General features: G+C 43.0%; 1 protein-coding gene across 1 annotated transcript in view; it reads left to right on the top strand.

The window, feature by feature from the left end:
• The window catches only part of LOC119164278 (Multidrug-Resistance like Protein 1), a 58,031-nt gene that overhangs the window by 6,673 nt on the left and 31,841 nt on the right, over positions 1-19,517 (top strand). The window contains exons 2-12 of the mRNA XM_037416424.2: positions 1,927-2,103; positions 2,768-2,896; positions 3,241-3,411; positions 4,334-4,465; positions 8,037-8,242; positions 10,572-10,844; positions 14,418-14,592; positions 15,271-15,525; positions 16,473-16,676; positions 17,748-17,894; positions 19,426-19,507. Coding sequence (XP_037272321.2) covers positions 1,927-2,103; positions 2,768-2,896; positions 3,241-3,411; positions 4,334-4,465; positions 8,037-8,242; positions 10,572-10,844; positions 14,418-14,592; positions 15,271-15,525; positions 16,473-16,676; positions 17,748-17,894; positions 19,426-19,507 — 1,951 coding nt within the window. The remainder of the gene's footprint in view (positions 1-1,926; positions 2,104-2,767; positions 2,897-3,240; positions 3,412-4,333; positions 4,466-8,036; positions 8,243-10,571; positions 10,845-14,417; positions 14,593-15,270; positions 15,526-16,472; positions 16,677-17,747; positions 17,895-19,425; positions 19,508-19,517) is intronic.

Below are 19,517 nucleotides of genomic sequence, written 5' to 3'. Positions count from 1 at the left end.
TGGATGTATTTTTAACCAAAAAACCTTTAAAATATACTATATTGGTGCTGTGCCCATGCGTGCTGAAACGTTTATCTTGTGCATAACATAATTGGATACTAAATGTGACATCTCTAACGGAAGCATAGGAAGGTGTGATAACGCAGCATTTATCAGGCAAACAATAGCTCTCTCAATATATCAGTTGTATTGTCTTTTGTATCATATTACGCATTTGATGTATTACTTTAGATAAGCTAACTTTGAGATGCTCTTGTTTATGAGTAGAGTGGATGGGCTGTTGGGCAGGCCGAAAGATTACAGAGATACTTTTTTCAGGGCGCTGACAAGCGGCGGCATGACGTTTAAACTGCCCTTAGCCAATTCGCTTGGTCAGCTTGTTGACGGCTGTGCCAAGCGGTACCAGTTGGCCGATCTTTATTGCATTTACCCTAATAAACTCTGTGCACTCTTTGAGTCTTCATGGAGCATAGTTTTCAAGCAGCTTACTGGCTTGGTGCTGAAATCTTAAGCCTGTGCATTCTGACACTGGCACAGACATTTCTGTAGTAGCAGTGAGTATCTGAATAGTATGTCATCATCATCATTAGTCTTATCTTACCTTTAGATCAGGATGAAGGCCTGTCACAATGATCGCTAACTTACCTTGCCCTGTTGAAGCTAACTTGATCTCATATTTTTTGGTGCTGTCTCCTTCTCTTGTTTGTTATTTCTTTAAACTTGCATGTGTGTGCATAAATGTGTATGTTTTTCCTGTTTTTCTTTACTAAAATCGTGATAAACTTGTAGCTTGACTCATCTCTTTTTTCCAATGCAGGGTTGCCATTTAATTAGCAATCACTAACCTCGTCTCTCCATATACTTCTCTGTCTTCCATTGAATTTTATATGTAGTTTTGGGGCTGAAGGTGCACTGAGATGTGACGTCACTGGTATTTTAAGTATTTTGCTGTTTATAGGTATTCTATTATTTAAAATTAGGTGTTCTACTTATTTCTCAGCTCTTTATCATAGCTCTGGAATGTAGCCTTTGCATTGCAACTTAGAATTCAAGTATTTTTTTATATTATTACCACAAATATTGCAGCAGTGCTGTGTCTATGATAAGGTGTGTTGCCACCTTCTTAGAAATATTCTGCGATTTTCACTCAAAACTGATTACTTTGTCCCTTGACATAAAGCTGTGTAGGGACCCTAAATATTTGTGCTGTGATCATAAATAAATATAATATAGCCTAATAACCAATGTTTTCATTTCAGGAGGTTGTGTGTCTGCCGCAGCCTTGTAGGATCAAAACTTATTTTTCAGTTTAAGTTATCGTGGTTCATATTAAAGAACCTGGGCTGGCAAACGAGTATGCAAGAGAAGTCAAGACATCACAAACTATGCATTTGTAGTTGCTTGAAATCCCTCCTTTGTCCATGCTTGCACGCCCAGTCGTGTTAACGTGAATGCTACCAACTGACTTAGCTCTATATTATTGTTTATTTCATTGTGCCTTGTAACATCTCGTCAAGAAACGTAGAAGGTTTTGTTAAAAAATGATCGATTCGTTGAAAATGTACACAAGCTTTTACACTGTGAAGAACAACTGAAAATTATGTTTTGAAAATAATGTGAATAAAGTTTTTCGAAACACGTCATTTTCAGTTTGGGGGCATTCACAAAAAATTCGATAGGTTCTGAAGAGATTTAGGTACAGACATAATTTTTTGTTCACAACAGTTCTTAGTTCTGTCTTTTAGGATGTCAATTTCTCTTTTAAAGTAAAAATATAATTTTAAAAAGTGGCAGTGTACCTTAAAATACAGGCTTGTATATTGTGGCTCATCTTCGTAGGAACATTTAAAGGACCTCTTTTAGACTCGGAGTAAGAGGGGCGTGATATATCTGGCCTGAATGTCTTGTTCTGTCTCGTCTTCTCAGGACTACAACCAGACATGGAACACGACAGACCCCGACCTGAGCATCTGCGTCCAGGACACGGTGCTGGTGTGGGTGCCATGCGGGTTCCTCTGGCTCACAGCTCCCGTCGAGACGTTCCTGTTGCTCAAGAGCAGCAATCGGCTTATCCCATGGACCGCGCTCAACCTGGCTAAGCTAGTAAGCACTGGCAAGACCCTGTTTTCTACTGTTCATTTATAATCAATATATGTATTTCACGTACTCTCAAGTGCCAAGGCATTGCAGAGGGCAGTGGGATTCATGGGCAAAAACGCACACAAAAAAGTAGATTGCTCTCAACATGAATCACAGAAAGATACACAATAAATTACTCGTTGAACATTGTAGTGCCCTCATCTAAGTGATCATGTGCGGGCCGTACACTAGAAAATGAGGTTATATTAATACACAATTATTACACAAGAGGTTCAATTCACGGACACCTCAATGTATCTTGCCCTTGTTAAACCACTACACTCACACCTTGGTATAATGAACATAGGCATAACGAATGATTGGTTATAACGAAAAGAGAAGAATAGTCTTATCATGTATACAATGTTCTTTATATACCTTTATAAGAAATTTTCTGTTATATTTAAGTATTTTCATGGCAGGTGTGTCTATGTTACTGTGGTTTGAGTATATTCAACAGAACTGCCAAAGACAAGTTGTCCACACTAACATGTACAAATCAGCGGAACAAGTAACGCCTACTGCACCACAGTACTACAAGCTTGTTGCAAAAGCGTAGTGCCAGTTCTGTGCATCATGCTGAATGTGCCCTTTGCCTTTTTGTTTCTTTCTCCTCTTGTTTGCGCAGACCATAACCTTCATGCTGTTTGTGATATCGCTGGTCGAGTTCAGCTATGCCGGCCACGCAGCCCTCTCGGAAGGCATCGCCCTGCCGTCCGTCTACTTCTACACGCCTTTCATCAAGCTGGCGACATTCGTGAGTTTTGCTTGGTTGCTGTCACTTGGTGCGAGTAGCTTCGTGCTAAATACGATTACATTTGTTTGACTCTTACCCTCACATTGATGAGATTAACTAAATGTTGGGAGATTTCAAACCGAAATGAATGTTGAGAGCTACACTCATCGTTAACGAACATAGGTCTTGCACGGAACCATTGACGATACTCGTCATAGCTCTGTTCTTGACGCTAGATGGCCACGTTTGTCCATGTTTTGCCATTTGTGTCTCGGCTTTCATTTTATAGCCATTGATGCCGCTCTTCTGTCTGTTTCTGAAGCATATGAAATGAACTTGATTGATTGATTGATTTTTATGTGCAGTTGCTGGCTGGCCTGCTTCTCCTTGCGGGCCGGAAGCGAGGCTATCAGAGCTCCGTGGTGCTCTTTTTATTTTGGTTCCTGCTCATGTTCTTCGGTGTAGTGGCGTACCGGTCACACATCAAGCGTGCCTTAGCACCGCCCGACGAAGATGCACCAGACTATGCCAAAGATGTAAGCTCGTGGTCTCCGACGAAGACCCATCATGAACCAAAACTTCCAATTTCCAGTTCATCAGTTTTCACTGCTGCCACGCGTGTTATGCCAAAGCCACATTCACTGTTGGCAGAGTTCAAGCACTTTATCAGTGCTATCGGCATGAAGCACTGGTAGTGGAAGCAAGGTTCCCGAATGGGCAGGTACAAGTGAATTAAGGATTGGCAGTGACGGTTCGATGAAGGACAGTTACAGACAGAGACTGTCTTTTACTGTCCTTCACTCAACTGTCGCTGCCAATGCCCGAATTGCTTATAGCTACCAATTATGGAACCTTGCTATCACTACCAGTACTTCATGCTTTGAACAAAACTTCCGCTTCCCGATTGTAAGTGAGCCATGTTACTGTCGACAAGTGTGACTTTGTGTTTCACATCAAATTGCACGATACACACGTAATATATTGTTTATATGCAACGCAGTGTACTGTCGGTCACAAATGTGAAGGTATGGAAGAATGTCGAGCTTTCGCACAGTGTGGCCTGCTATCTATGGAGCAGACTGTACTAACCTATCGTTGTTGACGTAGTTGAGAGCCCAACGAAATGCCATCTGGTAGGTGTAGTTGGGGCAAAAAGTTGCAGGCCACTCGCTAAACTCAAACCAGCAACATGTTTGTCGATCAGTGCAGACCCTTAATCTTATTCACAGTGGAATTTCTGCTTGTGCAAAAGTTCTTTGAAGCAAACGATGTAAAGTTCCTTAGGACATCCATATGCACACACATGCGCTCGCGAACATTTACAGGCTCAAACTATTTTGACAAGCTTTGCTCAGTTGCCATTTTCATTGGGAACAAATGCTCTGTAATGATCAAGGAACAAGTGAACATTACAGTCATTTGACTTCATTCAATCACTCCGTCTTATGTCACTTGCAGGAGAGGCCAGGAGAGCCACTATATTTCGGGGCCTACATGGCCTACTACCCGCTGGTGATAATTCAGTTCCTGCTAAACTGCTTTGCTGACTCCAAGCCCATCTACAGGCAGCACGTGCTGCCACCCGAGGAGGCAAGTTTTTTTCGCTTTGATTAGCAGAATGCCTTCCATTGTTCTTGTTCTGACTTTGTCCTTGTTCATGCTTTCTCATGTGCTTTTGTCTCTTCTTCTGTGTTTTTGCCGCAGTATTTGTGGTGGATTTATACCCACTACCCCAACATAACCTATTTCTGAACATACTGATGGTTTGGAACTGCTGTCTGCCATTTAATGTAATACTTAGCAAATCCTAACAATCATTTAGTCCTAGAGAATGAGTGGGATTGTTGCCCAATTTTTACCACTTCATTGAGCTTGTGTATTGATGAAGAACAATAGTATTTGTTCATGCCACTGCATAATTTCAATAAAAGGCTTTTCACAAGAGGTTGATACAACAAAAATTATTGGATGATGCTGAGCCACATTATTTTGGAAATCAAGCTTATGTTTGCATGTGATGGCATTTGTCTTATATCATGCTTGTGCTATTTTACTTAATGAAGCCTGTTTTAACCCTGTTCACATGTTAAATGTTTCTGCTTCTGGGTAAATGTATTTTATTTTGTTGCTTTCCAGGCTAAGGTAAGGATTTTAACATAGAAGTGATTCTTTAGTGTGAACACACTATTAGCAAAAGTGTTCTTGCACTGTCCTGAGAGGACATCTGCAGAGCAGTTGTTTTCATGTATTCTCTGTTCTTCTGACACTTTGTTTAAAAGACAATTTAAGGCATTTACATTACATACGTCATCATAAGAGATGTTGAATTAGTACAAAGGTAATGAAGCTGTAGCTGTTTTTGCTGGGTTATCCGGTTTAACAGAAATCAGCATTAGCCAAAGTGGAAGGTATAACAAAGTGAGTTTGCCTGTTCGCATGATAGATGGTATTCTTAAGGCTGTAAAAATACATATGTAAGCTTATAACTCTTGGATCTCACTAGCATTCAGATACTGCTACTCAATGTGGCACTGGGAATCAGCAGCCGCCTCATGGTACTTAACAACATATGGGGTACATAACAGCAACATGGTACTTAACATCTGTTTTGTTGCTGCTCCAGTATTTGTTTAAGAATTTGACTTGTTTTTGAAGCAACCCATGGCCAACTTGACAAGCTCCAAGTTGTGCATCTTCCAAAGATGGTCTCTATAGGGGTGGGGGGAAGAGGGAAGGGAAGGGTATTGAGCATCCATGCATGTATTGCTATATGATTTAGGACATTGAGAATTGATGTGGGCATCTATTCTTTAACTGGCTTTACTACAGGGCTGATTTCTGTGCTTTGATTATCCACAGTAATGCATTAGTTTCAGTTTTGATCCGAGTTGTATTAAATCTCGCATAACTTTTAAATTTATTTTTTCATCAATGGTCTTTGTTGAGGGCCTGTTTGCCTTCGGAATATTTCTTGTGCATTTAGAACGGTCAAAAATCTACTTGTGTGAACTGCTTTTTTAAGGCTGGTAGGGTGCTTCTTCTCTTCTCTCCAAAAATAATACTAAAAAAAAAATAGAGAAAGGTGTATGTTCACTGATTCTTTATTCCTGGAAACTCTTAATTGCAAAAGTTCGAAGCTGACACTTGGGAAGCTCGCCGTTGAAGTCTTGTGACTCTTCTTTCTTTCTAATTGATGTTATGGCATTGCGTGAGTGAAGCAGATACCATTGATACTCTAGTTGGCAAAAGTAGTTAAAGGAAGCTTGAATGAAATTAAAGCTAGATGGAATAGCAGAAATGGATATGAAATGAATAAGCTCGTAAAGTAGCACTTATCCCAAGTTTTGAGCCCGTGAAATAAAAGATGTGTAGCTTTTAATGACTATGCTCGGTCCAATGCCTGGCTTCCTCCATTGACACATGCGAATGTCAGACATGACAGACATATAAATATCATATGCGTAGTAGACATGTAAATGTCACCAATGTGGTAATCATGTAAATGTCGCAGACATGGTAGACATCCAAATGCCATAAACGTCGTAGACATGGTAAGTTATATTTGTTAATGTACTACCTGCCATGGAGACCTAGTGGCTGTCCAGATCACAAAAAAAAACATTGAATCAGCTCTGTGCTGTAGTAACCTAGCAATCGCACTTTGATAGTGAAGAAATGCAAAAAGGCTTGTGCACTTTGATATAGGCACATGTTAAAGAACCCTCAGGTGCTCTAAACAAATGTGTAGTTCCCCGCTACACTATACCTCATGATCTTGTGGTATTGGTGCGTGTAAAGTTTAAAGTTTATTTTATTGCGATAGCAATTATATGGACACTCTCGGCTAAATTTTGCCGTCGGCATCGCCGTCATTCATCGTTTATGTATGCGTATCTATATATATGAAAACGCAAAAAAAAAATAATTCTGAAAAAGACTCCGGCGCGCGAAATGGAACGTGCCACCTCTGAATTGCGAGTGCGAGGTGTTAGCCACTGAGCCACAAAGGAGCACCTCCCTGAACTTTTAAACTGCAAGCTATTTTTATGTACCACTTACCGCTGGCAATGGACATCTTGAAGGGACTATCGTGTTTTCAGCATTACCAGGGGGATGGCGCAATGAGCGCGCGTCGCCAGATCGTCGCGACGCGGTGGCACGCGCTCTCATCTCCCACGCATACTTTGCCCCGCGAAGAGGGGACGCTCATGCGTGCGCTCGCTTATCTTGCGGTGGAGACAATCGTACGCCTTGGGCTTTCACGCGAACGATTCTGTTGTAGTTACTGGGTGCACAAAGGTCACGGCACTCGTTGCACAGTCTCTGTTTGCGAAAAGGGCGCGCTTTTAAGACACAGCAAAGTTACAACTGAGATGCCTATTCGCATTCATCTGTATCTGTGAGGACGTTTCATGCGTCATTTGTACATGAGAAACGTAGGGCACATTTCGATCTGCTTGCCATTCTTCGCGTGACGTTCTAGTTTGTTGCAATCGCGTTCATTGCTTTGCCTTTGCGGCATAGCTGTAAATTTTTTTCAATTTCCTGGTAGGTTTTCATGAAATGTTGTGAGCTTGTGTACATTTTCTTTCCAATTTCATATGTGCCGCTGTTTTTTTAGTATAATGTGTTGTTTTAAAATAAAGGACATTTGATGTGCCTCTTGGGGAGCACGTTTTTTTCTAAACTGAGAGAGTTACAAAGTAAATCAGCACATCACAATAATCCGGAATCAGAACTGTGTGCAGTCAATAAAAATGGATATGCTAGACCCATCGGAAAAAATGTTATGGTATGTTGAACATTCGGGAGTAAACTCCCAGCCTGAAATAGGCTCATTCTCCAATGTTTAGCATGCCATATCTTTCACTCAAGTGTATTTAGAACATCCAGATTATAGTGATATGCTGATTTACTTTACTTTCTCAGTTGAGAAAAACCTTGCCCCCAAAAAGGCATATGAAATGTTTTGTCTTGGAAACTACTGATTATAACGAAAAAATGATTAGTACTTGAAATCAGACCTCAAATATATGTTAACTCTCCAAATCTTGTCAAAATGAATTGAGAAATAAAAAACCTTTATAAGGATCATTGCCCGTCTTCCCCTCTTACGAATTTTGCTCAAGTAAAGCTGATCACGGCCCCTATGCACTTGCAGAAGGAGAGCCCAGAGGCTGGTGCCTCGTTCCTCTCCCAGCTCCTCTTCTCCTGGTTTGACCCGCTGGCCTACAGGGGCTGGCGGCGACCCCTCGAGACCTCTGACCTGTGGGCGCTCAACTTCAAGGACCGCACCGACCAAGTGGTGCCGGATTTTGACCGCCACTGGCTTAAGCAGGTTGCGGCCGCACAGTTTCAAAGGGACAGGTGGGTGTGTGCACTCGCTTGCCACTGTTGCATATTTATTAAATTTTTAAAGAAGCAAAGCCCTCTTGGGCTATCGACTGCAAAGCATAAAGGCATTGTGTATCTGTTTTGTAACCCGATTCTCTTGGAAACCTGGTGCTCTAACCATTACCCGCCACAGTGGTCTAGTGCTTGTGATGCTCACCTGCTAACCAGACGATTGCGTGATCAAGTCTCGGCCATGGTGGAGACACTCTTAAATATGGCGGTCATAATGCTAGAGGCCCGTGTACTTGGATTTAGGCGCATGTTAAAAAACCCCAGAGCAGAAAGGTAGGTCTTAAAATTAATCTGCAAAAAATCAAAGTAATGTACAACAACCTCGGAAGAGTACAGAGTTTCGAGATAGGTAGCAATGCACTTGAAATTGTGAAAGAGTATGTCTACTTAAAACAGATAGTAACCGCGGAGCCGAACAACAAGATTGAAGTTACTAGAAGAATATGAATGGAGCGGAGCACATTCGGCAAGCATTCTCAAATGATGACTGGTCGATTGCCACTACCCTTCGTGAGGGAGGTATATAACAGCTGGATCTTACCGCTACCTACCTACAAAACATAAACCTGGAGGATTACAAAGAGGGTTCAATTTGAATTGAGGACGATTCCAGAGGTGAAGCCAGAAATTTTTTTAGGCAAGGGCACCTTCTTGATTTTGGGGAGAGCATCCCCTTGAAATGTTCATTTTTCGCTCTCTCTGCCATGGCAAAAAAAAATTTTCGGGGGGCCATGGGCTCAGTGTGCCACCGCTTGGCTACACTCTCGTAGGATGCAGCGAGCCGTGGAAAGGAAAATGATAAGTGTAACCCCAAGGGATAAAAATTGAGTAGGAGTGTATCGGGTAACAAAGGGATGCTAAGGACATTATAGTCGAAATCAAAAAGAAGAAATGGTCATGGGCACATAGTGCGAAGGCAAGATAACTGCTGGTTATTAAGGGTCACAGACTGAATTCCAAGAGAAGGCAAGCGGGTGAAACGGGGACAGAAAGTTAGGTGGGCAGATTATATTAGGAAGCTTGTGGGTATAAAGTGGCAGCAGCAGGCACAGGACCGTGTTCACTTTTGCAACATGGAAGAGGCGTTTGTCCTACAGTAGGTGTAGTCAGGCTGATGATGGTGATGATGATAAAAGAACTCCAGCCGTTCTAAATTTCTGCCATCTTCCAGTGCGGCATTCCTCAATATTATAATGTGGTTTTGGGATGTTAAACACCAATAAATATTATTTCTGCCTTTAGTTTACCCCTCAGGCATAATTCCACTCCATATCTCCATGTCATTGGGTGGGTATGCAGAAGCGTCTATCATAACAGCTTTCTGGTGGCAGTTGGAACAACACGGCCATGCCAGAAATTTGTGACTCAAGTTTCAATTTGGTCTCAAGCCAAGAAAACCCTTTGAAGGAACCTTAATTTGAAAGTGAAGGTACTCTTGATTGGCAACAACTTGATTGTATCACGGTCTCTGTGGTTTCAATGTCGCACTTGCTAATTAGTTTTAAAAATTGTGCAAGGCATGGTTGGACATACAGCAGGCATTGGTCCCCATACAACATGGATTGCGTGGAGCTGGTTGCACTGTCGCGAAGATGTGTGACTGATCAGCCATGCCTGGAAAAATCGGTCGGCAGTTTGGCTTCATCTAAAGACTATGGACTGGACATTAACCTCTAGCATCAAATTTAAACGGGGCAAATGCGACAGTCACTCGCTTAGATTATCGGATGTGCTGGCCTGCTTGGTGTGCCTGTCTTTCATGTGCGCATTTTAAAAAGAAATGTCAAGGTTGTACCAGTGAGCTATCACTTCCAGTGAGGTTATGTAGGAACTCCAGCAGCTTGCATCGTAAGCTGTCTGCATCGTAAAATGAAACGATTTCTACAGTAGAACCTCGTTCATATGATTTTAAAGAAAACGTGGGTAAGAACATACCATGCAGGAAAAATGCAATCTGGGAGAGGTACTGAGTAAATCAGCACATCAGAATAATCTGGAATCGAAACTGTAATCAGAAGGTCACTATAACATTGCAGTGTTGCTATATGAAGATATATCCACAAATGTTGGCAGTGGAAAATTGTATGAAGTGGGAAGATATGGATGATGTTCTGCTGTAGTGTAATAATCTGCTCTGCTGAAGATTTGAACAGTGGTCTCTATGGTTATTGTAATTATTTGCTCCTGTTTTGGATTGCTCTTTCTGTCGTAACTCTGAGCTTGCAGTTAAATTGTGTTGTCTGCATACCCGGTTGTGTAAATGCAGTAAATATCTCTATCTCTTTGGCAGGAACACAGCCGCTGGAGCACCAGCAGGGGGCGATGTGGCGGCCAGTTTCCACCACAACAACGCCAACCACGACGGCGGCGAGGTGAAGTTCTCGGACCCAAACTCTCGGAAGAAGACCGGCAGCTCGGCCTCATTGCCAGCGGGCGGCGAGCGGCGCATTAAGCTCAGCATTGTCAAGGCTCTGATTCAGACGTTCGGCCCGAGCTTCTTTCTCGGAAGCATCCTCAAGTTGGTCCACGACACGTTGCAGTTCGTATCGCCCCAACTGCTTCGGTGAGTGAGGTTGTGGGTTGGCTTCGCAGCTAAGGGTATTGCACTTGAATCAAAAACAGATTCATTAGCCCACTTGCATTTTGAATTTAAATGTTTTTGCTCCTGCATAAAGGTTTACGGGAAGCTTTGGCCTCCATTGTCTTCCAATAATAAAATGGTGATCGCAAAATTTAAAGCAGTGGAGTATTTAAAAGATAATTTGCCAGCCTGAACTGATTGCAGTAGGTCGCTGTTTAAACGTTTTTAAAACAACATGAAAAAAAAATTAAGTCTAAATTTACTGAAATATTGCACAGTTATGCTTCATAGCCATACCGTAAACATTGGCAAGCAAAACTGCATGAAACGAGAATGGATCAACCAGGTGCTACTTTAAGGGGGGACGCGGCACTTCGGGACCGAAAATCAGCCAAAAAATAGAGCTTTCGCGGACCTTCTTTTCGCGTTCCCGACATCATTGCGCACCTATTTACAAAATTTCATAGCCGAATACCATCAACTTTTATCGTTATTCAACTTTAAAAAACCGAAAACGGGCGTCCTGCCCTTTAAATTGAGGGCGAATAGCGCAGGTTTCGGCTCTACGATACGCGGGAACTACGCGCTCGATCGGCGCCATTTTGGTCTTGTTTGAAAGAACGCGTTTTCAGCTGTTTTTTTTATTCAGTAAGCAACATTGAGCGTTTCCCCGGCTCGAAAAACGGGGCCTCAAAGACGAAGAGCCGCGCTCACTGCCATTGGCTAAACAGCGCACGTGACTGAAATGGCGCTTTCTGGTTGGCTGGAAGCTCGCGGCTTGCGCCTGCATACACGACCCGACGCCATTTTGAAAGGGTTACCGCTGTGACGCCTCGAAATCGGCAGAGCACTCTGAAGCTTCTGATCGTATCGCCATGCCTGGAAACGCAAAAAAGTATCGGACCATGCACGCATTTGGTCGCAGGAAACGCAAAGGTCGTGGGAGAAAGTCTACGAAGTCATCAGAGCCCTTGGTTGACTCCGACGAACGATGTGTCGACGCTCCGCGGCCGTTCAGCGACGGTGCGACCGAGCGCGTTGCCTCCGACGACGATGACGGTGAAGCGAACTCCGGACGACTACGAATCGACGCCAAGGTGGTGACAAACGCCGAAGTTGAAGAAAATCATGCCCGGGAGAAAGCGACGCTCGACCGGCTTTCATCGGCGCCAGCAACTGCACGGAAAATTGACTTTTTCACCGCGAGTTGTAGCGAGGCAACCACACAGGACTCAGACCACGCTGCTCCTTATCTGCTTATGCATCTAGATATCCTAAACGCGATAATGGGTGCCTTGTGTTGCAAAGCCTGCCACGGACCGGCTACGATCGTCAGAGGGGATCGGGACTACGGACTTGCCGTGAAAGTGCTAGTGCAGTGTGAAAGGTGCGGCGAGATCGCGAATGAATGGACTTCGCCCCGCGCGAACGGCACGAAAACGTGCAATCCGTTTGAAGTAAATCTTCTCGCTTCGAGGGCGATGGTGGCTACCGGCAACGGCCAAACGAAAATGAACGATATTTTCGCAACATTGGGCATCTCACACCGCGGTATGCACCACAAGACGTTTCAGCGGCATTTGAAGAACACGCTGGCACCCGCTGCAACGCGAGCGGCTGAGTCCGCTATGGGCGAATGTGCGGAAAAGGTTAGAACAATTTATGATGACTTGTGCTTCGGCCACCGGGGCAATATTGCCGTTAGCTACGACGGCACGTGGAAGACGCGAGGCCATTCTTCCCACATCGGCGTGGGCACAGTTATTGAATTATTTAGTGGCTACGTGTTGGACTACGTCATTCTTTCCAACTTTTGCCTAGGCTGCGAGGTGGGCCCAAAGCCTAGTAGTGAGGGCTATCAAGAATGGAAGGCTAACCACAAATGCCAAAAAAATACGAACAGCAAAGCGGGGCAAATGAAAGTGGAGGCGGCTCTAATTCTATTTCAGAGGTCGCTTGAACGCCATGGCCTGCGCTACACAACTATGCTGTCTGATGGAGACTCTAGGACATTTTGCGCGATACAAGACGCCAAAGTGTATGGTTACATTGACGTGCAGAAGGAAGACTGTATTAATCATGTACAGAAACGGATGGGCACCGCATTGAGAAACCTGGTGCAGAAACAAAAGTGCGATGGGAAAAGAGGCCTTGGTGGGAAAGGCAGGTTCACAGGTGAGCTGATCACCAGGCTGAGCACATATTATGGCCGGGCTCTGAAATCGCATGAAGGTGACGTGGGCGAGATGCAAAAGGCTGTGATGGCCACATACCGCCACGTCACCTCCACTGATGAATGCTCGGACCACAGTCTGTGCCCAGCTGGTGAAACTTCATGGTGTCGGCACAATGCCGCAAAAGCAAAGGGTGAGCCCAACCCCAGGCATGCCTACAATCTACCGAAAGACGTGGCAGAGGCATTACTACCGGTTTATACCCGGCTTTCGGAAAGAGCCCTGCTTCAGAGGTGCGAACGCGGCAAAACGCAGAACTCCAACGAGAGCCTACATTCGGTAATCTGGAGTTTGGCCCCCAAGGAGCACCATGCGTCCCTGTTCGCTGTTGAAGCAGCTGTTGCAGAAGCAGTGCTGCGCTTCAACACGGGCAATTTGAATTCTGCAACGGCAATCTTAGGTGAAATGGACATGAATGCGACAAGTACTGGTGCCAGGAGAGCGAGAGAAAAAGACCACCGTCGCAGCATTGTCTCCAACAAGAAAAGAACAGCCTCATTGGAACTCCGGAAGCTAGTGAAGAGGAGGCATGAGCACAGAATGCATTCAGACTATGCTTCTGGTGCGTTTTGAGGTTGTCTTGTTGCATCTTCTGCAATAAAAATGTGTGCCCACGTTTTTTCTCGATTTCTCTAAACGACAATTTTCATGCGCTTCCCATTATGCCGGAGCAATATCTCTTGTTCTATCTGGGTTATCATTACGATTTCTTTTTTGTTTCGAAGATAAATGCAGGGGATGTGTCGTAAAGTAAGTTTTATTGTAATAATTTTTGGAGAAAATTCTCTAAATGGATCTTTTGTTTCAAGTGTAGATGGGGAAATTTTTCATGTCATATTCAACATCCCACAACTTTGCTTCGAAATAGCCCAGAACAATGATTTATACTTTATTGCACACTGTGAACATACCGAATTGGTTCTATAGGTTGCACATCAATATCCAAGTTACAGTTAATTAGCTAATTAGGCCTTAATTGAAAAAGTCGCAGTTCAATATATCTTTAAAACTAATTGTCACAGCAAAAAAAGAATTAGATTTTTGAAATCAGCAGTAAAATCTACATAGGCTCTCCAAATTTGACTGAGGTACTCGCAAAAATAAAAGAGTCTTTGGAAGGTGTAGCATCCCCCCTTAATATTCCACATTAGCGTCTGTTTCAAAAACACAACGAAGGAAAACTGCACATGACACTAGCTTTCTCGGCCATTGAAAGTAACAACGGATTTTTCTTTATGCTGCTTTTTTTTTTTTCTGAAAGGAAAACAAAACTTTTGATGTAAACAGCCACTTCATTCTGTGCCTCTTTCTCCCTCCACAGAGCGATGATTGGCTTTGTGGGCTCAGGCGAGCCAGCATGGAAAGGGGTGTTCTACGCTGTGCTCATATTCGCCACGGCATCGCTCCAGTCACTGATGTTGTCGCGGTACTTCCACCGTATGTACATCGTCGGCATGCACATCCGCACCTGCCTCATCTCGGCCATCTACCGCAAGGTGCGCAGCCATATAGTGTAGGCCATAGTGAACGCCTTGTTTCGCCATTGCATGCTGAAGTACAGTTCAACCTCGGTATAACGAAGTAATTGTAGAACAGTATTGCTGCACACACAGTGTTAGGAATAAAATTTTATCACTGCACCATTAATAAAACACTGTCACATGCATTTAGCATTTTAACTTTAGCTGTACATGTGCTATTTTTCGAGGACTTTGTTTTGTTGTCCCCACCTTACATTTAATACTGAGTGCTATTGATGTTTAGAAGTTCTGATCTAGTGGACTTTCTAGAAAAAGAAAACTGCAGGAAATAATTTAGTAAACTTGAACACTCGTTATCGTCGGTAAAATACGAAGCTAGTGAAGCTACCAGTGCTACTTTCTTTCTACCTTGCTATCTATGGTGCATTTCGTGTTGATATTTTTCTAATGAATAACAATAATAACTGGTAAGTGTCTCTGTACCAATGGATTCTTTTGAATTATTGGTAGCAAAGTTGTTGCCAGTCCTGTGCTTTGTTGTTTTTATTTCTTTTGCGCTACAATTTCTTTCTTAACATCATGATTGGGCTTGAGCTCTTTGTCGTCGGAGACTTTTGCCAATGTACCCTGTCGTGTTTTATTGATTTAATTGCCTTTTTGCTGTGTTTTTTTGTTTTTTTTTTCACTCTGCAGAGCCTGGTGCTGTCCAATGCGGCCAAGAAGGAGTCGACGACGGGCGAGATCGTGAACCTCATGTCGAACGACGCCCAGCGCTTCATGGAGCTCATGGTGTTCCTCAACATGCTGTGGTCAGCACCTTACCAGATTGCACTGGCGCTCTACTTCCTCTGGCAGCTGCTGGGAGTCGCCGTGCTTTCAGGTGTCGGCATCATGGTGCTCATGGTGCCCATCAACGGATTCCTGGCTGCCTACTCCAAGAAACTCCAGGTACGTCATCGTGGCATGCTTCAGCTGAGCCTCATCGTTTCAAGATATGCCAACACTGCATAGTACACTGGAGAACGGTTCATGAGCGACAGGCCGTGAACGACAGCATTTGTTATGGAGGAATAGACAAGTCTCAACTGAGAAATGGACAACCTTTTACTGCGCAGTGAACAGCAGTCTTTACTAGGGGTTAAAGAACAGCACTCTTTTGTGGGAACTGAACATCAGTCTTCACTTGGCATTAAAAGCCATCACTTAGCAGTGGACAACATGCTTTGCTGGACCGTGAACTCCGGTCTTTCCCGAGAAATGAACCAATGTTTTTGCTCGGCAATGGACAGCAGTTCTTACTGAGCAATGGGCAATATTCATTACCGAACAGTAGACAACCGTCTTTACTGCACAGTGGAGGGCAGTCATTACTGGGTGTTAACAATGGTCTTTTCTGGACACTGAATATCAGTGTTTACTCAATAATAGCAGCCTTCAGTGAGCAGTGGACAACATGCCTTGCTGGACAGTAGACACCGGCCTTTCCTGAGAAATGGACCACTGTTTTTACTGAGGGATGGACATTATTCATTACTGAACAGTAGACTGCAGTCATTACTGTGCAGTGGATGACTGTCACTATTGAGAAATGGGCAACATAAACTATTGAAGCACTGGCAACAGTCTCGGAGCATGATCCTAAATGGTGTAAAAGATTGAAAAACAAGGTTAGAGAAGGGAGATCAGACTCGAGCGCTACACAGCGATACATGCGAGAGAGTCATACCAAGTGCTTAGCTTAGTGTAAGCCATCTGACCGGATTTTCTGTCCCGTGAGGCTATGCAGCGGCTTAACTCTGGCAGATCTCTGTCCTCCTGGTCGCAACAAAATTAGGAAGGAACTGGATGTGAAAGTTTTCTTGCCAAACGTTCCTGGCATTTTTCTGTGTTTACAGACGCGCCAGATGAAACACAAGGACGAGCGCATCAAGCTGATGAACGAGATTCTGGGTGGCATGAAGGTTCTCAAGCTGTACGCCTGGGAGTCCTCGTTCCAAGATCAGGTGCAGCACATCCGGGAGCGCGAGGTGCGCAACCTGCGCCGCATGGCTTACCTGTCAGGCGTCATGTCCTTCCTCTGGACCTGCGCCCCTTTCCTTGTGAGTCGTCCCAGCAATGCTGTGCCCCATCACCAGGATTAAACCTTTCAAACTAATTGTCGTTGCGGTTGTCTCTACAGTCAAACCTCATTATACCAGTTGCATAAATGAAAATAAGCTCGTTATATCAAAAAATTCATTATAAAAGTTATTTCTAATACTGTTACGAGGCTATCTTTTATTTACTTTGTTATAACCAATATTTTGTTATATCCAGGTTCATTAAATCGAGGTTTAAATGTATTGTTTATCATTGTGTCGCCAGCCACTCCTGGTCACTAAATACCACTACATGAACGTCTGCTTGATGTTACTATGTGGCTGTGATCTGATAAATACGAATGCCATCCAACCATTTGCTGGTGGGATTTCCTAGTCTTGCCTCAATTAAAAATGTGCACTTCTGAAAACTAAAAATAAGCAAGCTTTAAGCTTAGTGTCATCACCGCTTCTTCTTTGTGCATATTCTAAGTGTTTACAAGAGGAGGAGAATTATATATCGTGTGAATTAGTGTGAAGCTACCACTTCATTTGAGGCTTACCATATTTACTCCTATAAGGCCAGTGCTAACGGGTGTTCAGGTTAAGCTGTTTTATTTTGCTTGTTTCATTAACTTGCTGAATTTTTCATACCACTGTTGGCTAGCGTTGGACATCAATTCATTCCGGATCGTTAATAATGATAATGCATTTCTTCATTATTATTTTGCCACCAACATCTCTTTTAAAAAGTTTTTCTGACTTCAACATCACGGTAACAGGATTAAAACTTTATTGGCTTTTTGAAGGTTTCTTTACACTTTATAGCGACACTGCATGTATGCAGTTATGTTCAGCAATTCCTGCTACGCTTATTATAACAATAAAACCTTCTGCTGTGTAATGTTAAACTAAGTTATAGCCCATTATGATCACACTATTTCAAGCCTTGTAGACTGTGTCGTTTCCTACGCAGCATCTTTTATTAGTGATCAGCATAATGTAGATGTCGTTCCATACACGCCACCAATGCTTCAATTTTATCTATATTTAAATTCTTTTTTTTTTTCTTTCACACGCGCTTACGGCCAGGTGTCGCTGATGTCGTTCATGACATACGTGCTCATCAGCGACAAAAACGTGCTGGATCCACAGCGGGCTTTCGTGTCGCTCACGCTGTTCCACATTCTCCGTTTCCCGCTGTCCATGCTGCCGATGTTAATATCCATGCTCGTACAGGTGAGTGCAATAACGTGCCAACAAAAACAAAGGTATTAAATAATGCCTAATTTTCGAAGATTTTTGTATTTAAAACTCTTACAGTGCGAAAGCTATAGCTTAGGAGTTTTACATACAGAACAAAAAAATGGGAAACTTATACAAGGCTGCATCTCTTATTGCAGTTGAACCCATATTAAAGGGACATGTTCCTGTCCTTTATATGAGCAATCTTTTATAAGCTGGTTACCAGAATCTCATTTTCTGAACCCTAATTTGCATTAAATAAAAAGACGAGAACACCTTGTGATCTAAGGCAAGGGCCACTTGTAGTTGGCGTCCTCATCTTTTTGATTTGATTGATATGTGGGGTTTAACGTTCCGAAACCACCTTATGATTATAAGAGACGACGTAGTGGAGGGCGTAGTAGTGGACGCAGTGGAGGGTGGAAGTGGAAGTTTCTAGCACCTGGGGTTCTTTAACGTGCACCCAAATCTGAGCACACGGGCCTACAGCATTTCCGCCTCTATCGGAAATGTAGCCGCCGGAGCCTGGATTCATTCTCATGACCTGCCGGTCAACAGCCAAGCACTTTAGCCACTAGACCACCGCGAAGGGGCGTCTTCATCTTTTTTGTTTAACGATTCTTTCCTGCGAGATGCGTGTCCGTCAGAGCCTTTATTTCAGCCCCATGATGTTCTGCCGCACGATGTTGATTTCAGCCCCATGAGAGCCTCAATTTCAGCCTCATGTTGGTACGCTGGAGTCATAAAGTTGTCTTATACTCAGTTATTCTTACATCAGTGTCTTCTATAAAATAATGAAACTGTACTTACAATATCAAAGAAGTGGACAACAGAAAGAAAGAATATGGGTTAGTTTTTGTTTTTGTTAAATAGTTGGAAATATGAAAACGTAGAAATTGTAGGATTAGAGGTGATGAAAAGCAAGAAAGAATTGTAAATTTGGTTGTTTGTAAAATATACGCTGTTGCATAATGTGGTTTTTACAGAAATCTGCAGAATGACAATTTTTTCATATAGGAAAGCCTATGTTGCAAATCATTTGCATGTGGCAACGAGCGAGTGATGTTTTAGTTGCATCAATAATTGGTAAGCCGATCACTGATTAATGTTAGTGTTCATACAGAAAAAAAATTCTCATCGAAAGAAATATTCATGGCTTCATGAGAATTTATCTAAAAAGTGCAAAGTATAACTTTTTGTACTTTTCAAATTATTGAGGATTTACATCAACTATGCTGAAGCATCCCCTCATTTTGCAAAATAGCAGAATTCTCATCATTGTTTTCGGCTTGGCGCGGTGTTTTTGTTTGCCATCAATGCAGTCTTTAAAATACAAGCAGATATTTATTAACTTGCCAAAGCATATTTAAGTACACTGAAATATAGCAACGGGTGAGTTTATTCCATCATCCGTCCATTCATGTTATCGGTGCATGCAAAGTGCATTCTGAAAATGTATTCTTTAGCTGGAAGGATGCGCTCTTTTGCTTGCGTATTTGTGATTTTTTGTTGATTTGCCTCGCAGGCAAGCGTGTCAGTGAAACGGATGAACAAATACTTGGGACACGAGGAGCTTGAGGAATATGTCTCCCACGAAAAGGACGATGGTAAGCTGGT

This window comes from Rhipicephalus microplus, chromosome 8 (assembly GCF_043290135.1).
Source record: "Rhipicephalus microplus isolate Deutch F79 chromosome 8, USDA_Rmic, whole genome shotgun sequence".
NCBI lineage: Eukaryota > Metazoa > Arthropoda > Arachnida > Ixodida > Ixodidae > Rhipicephalus > Rhipicephalus microplus.
Note: the sequence above shows the minus strand (reverse complement) of the source record. Positions and strands in the feature narration are given on the sequence as shown.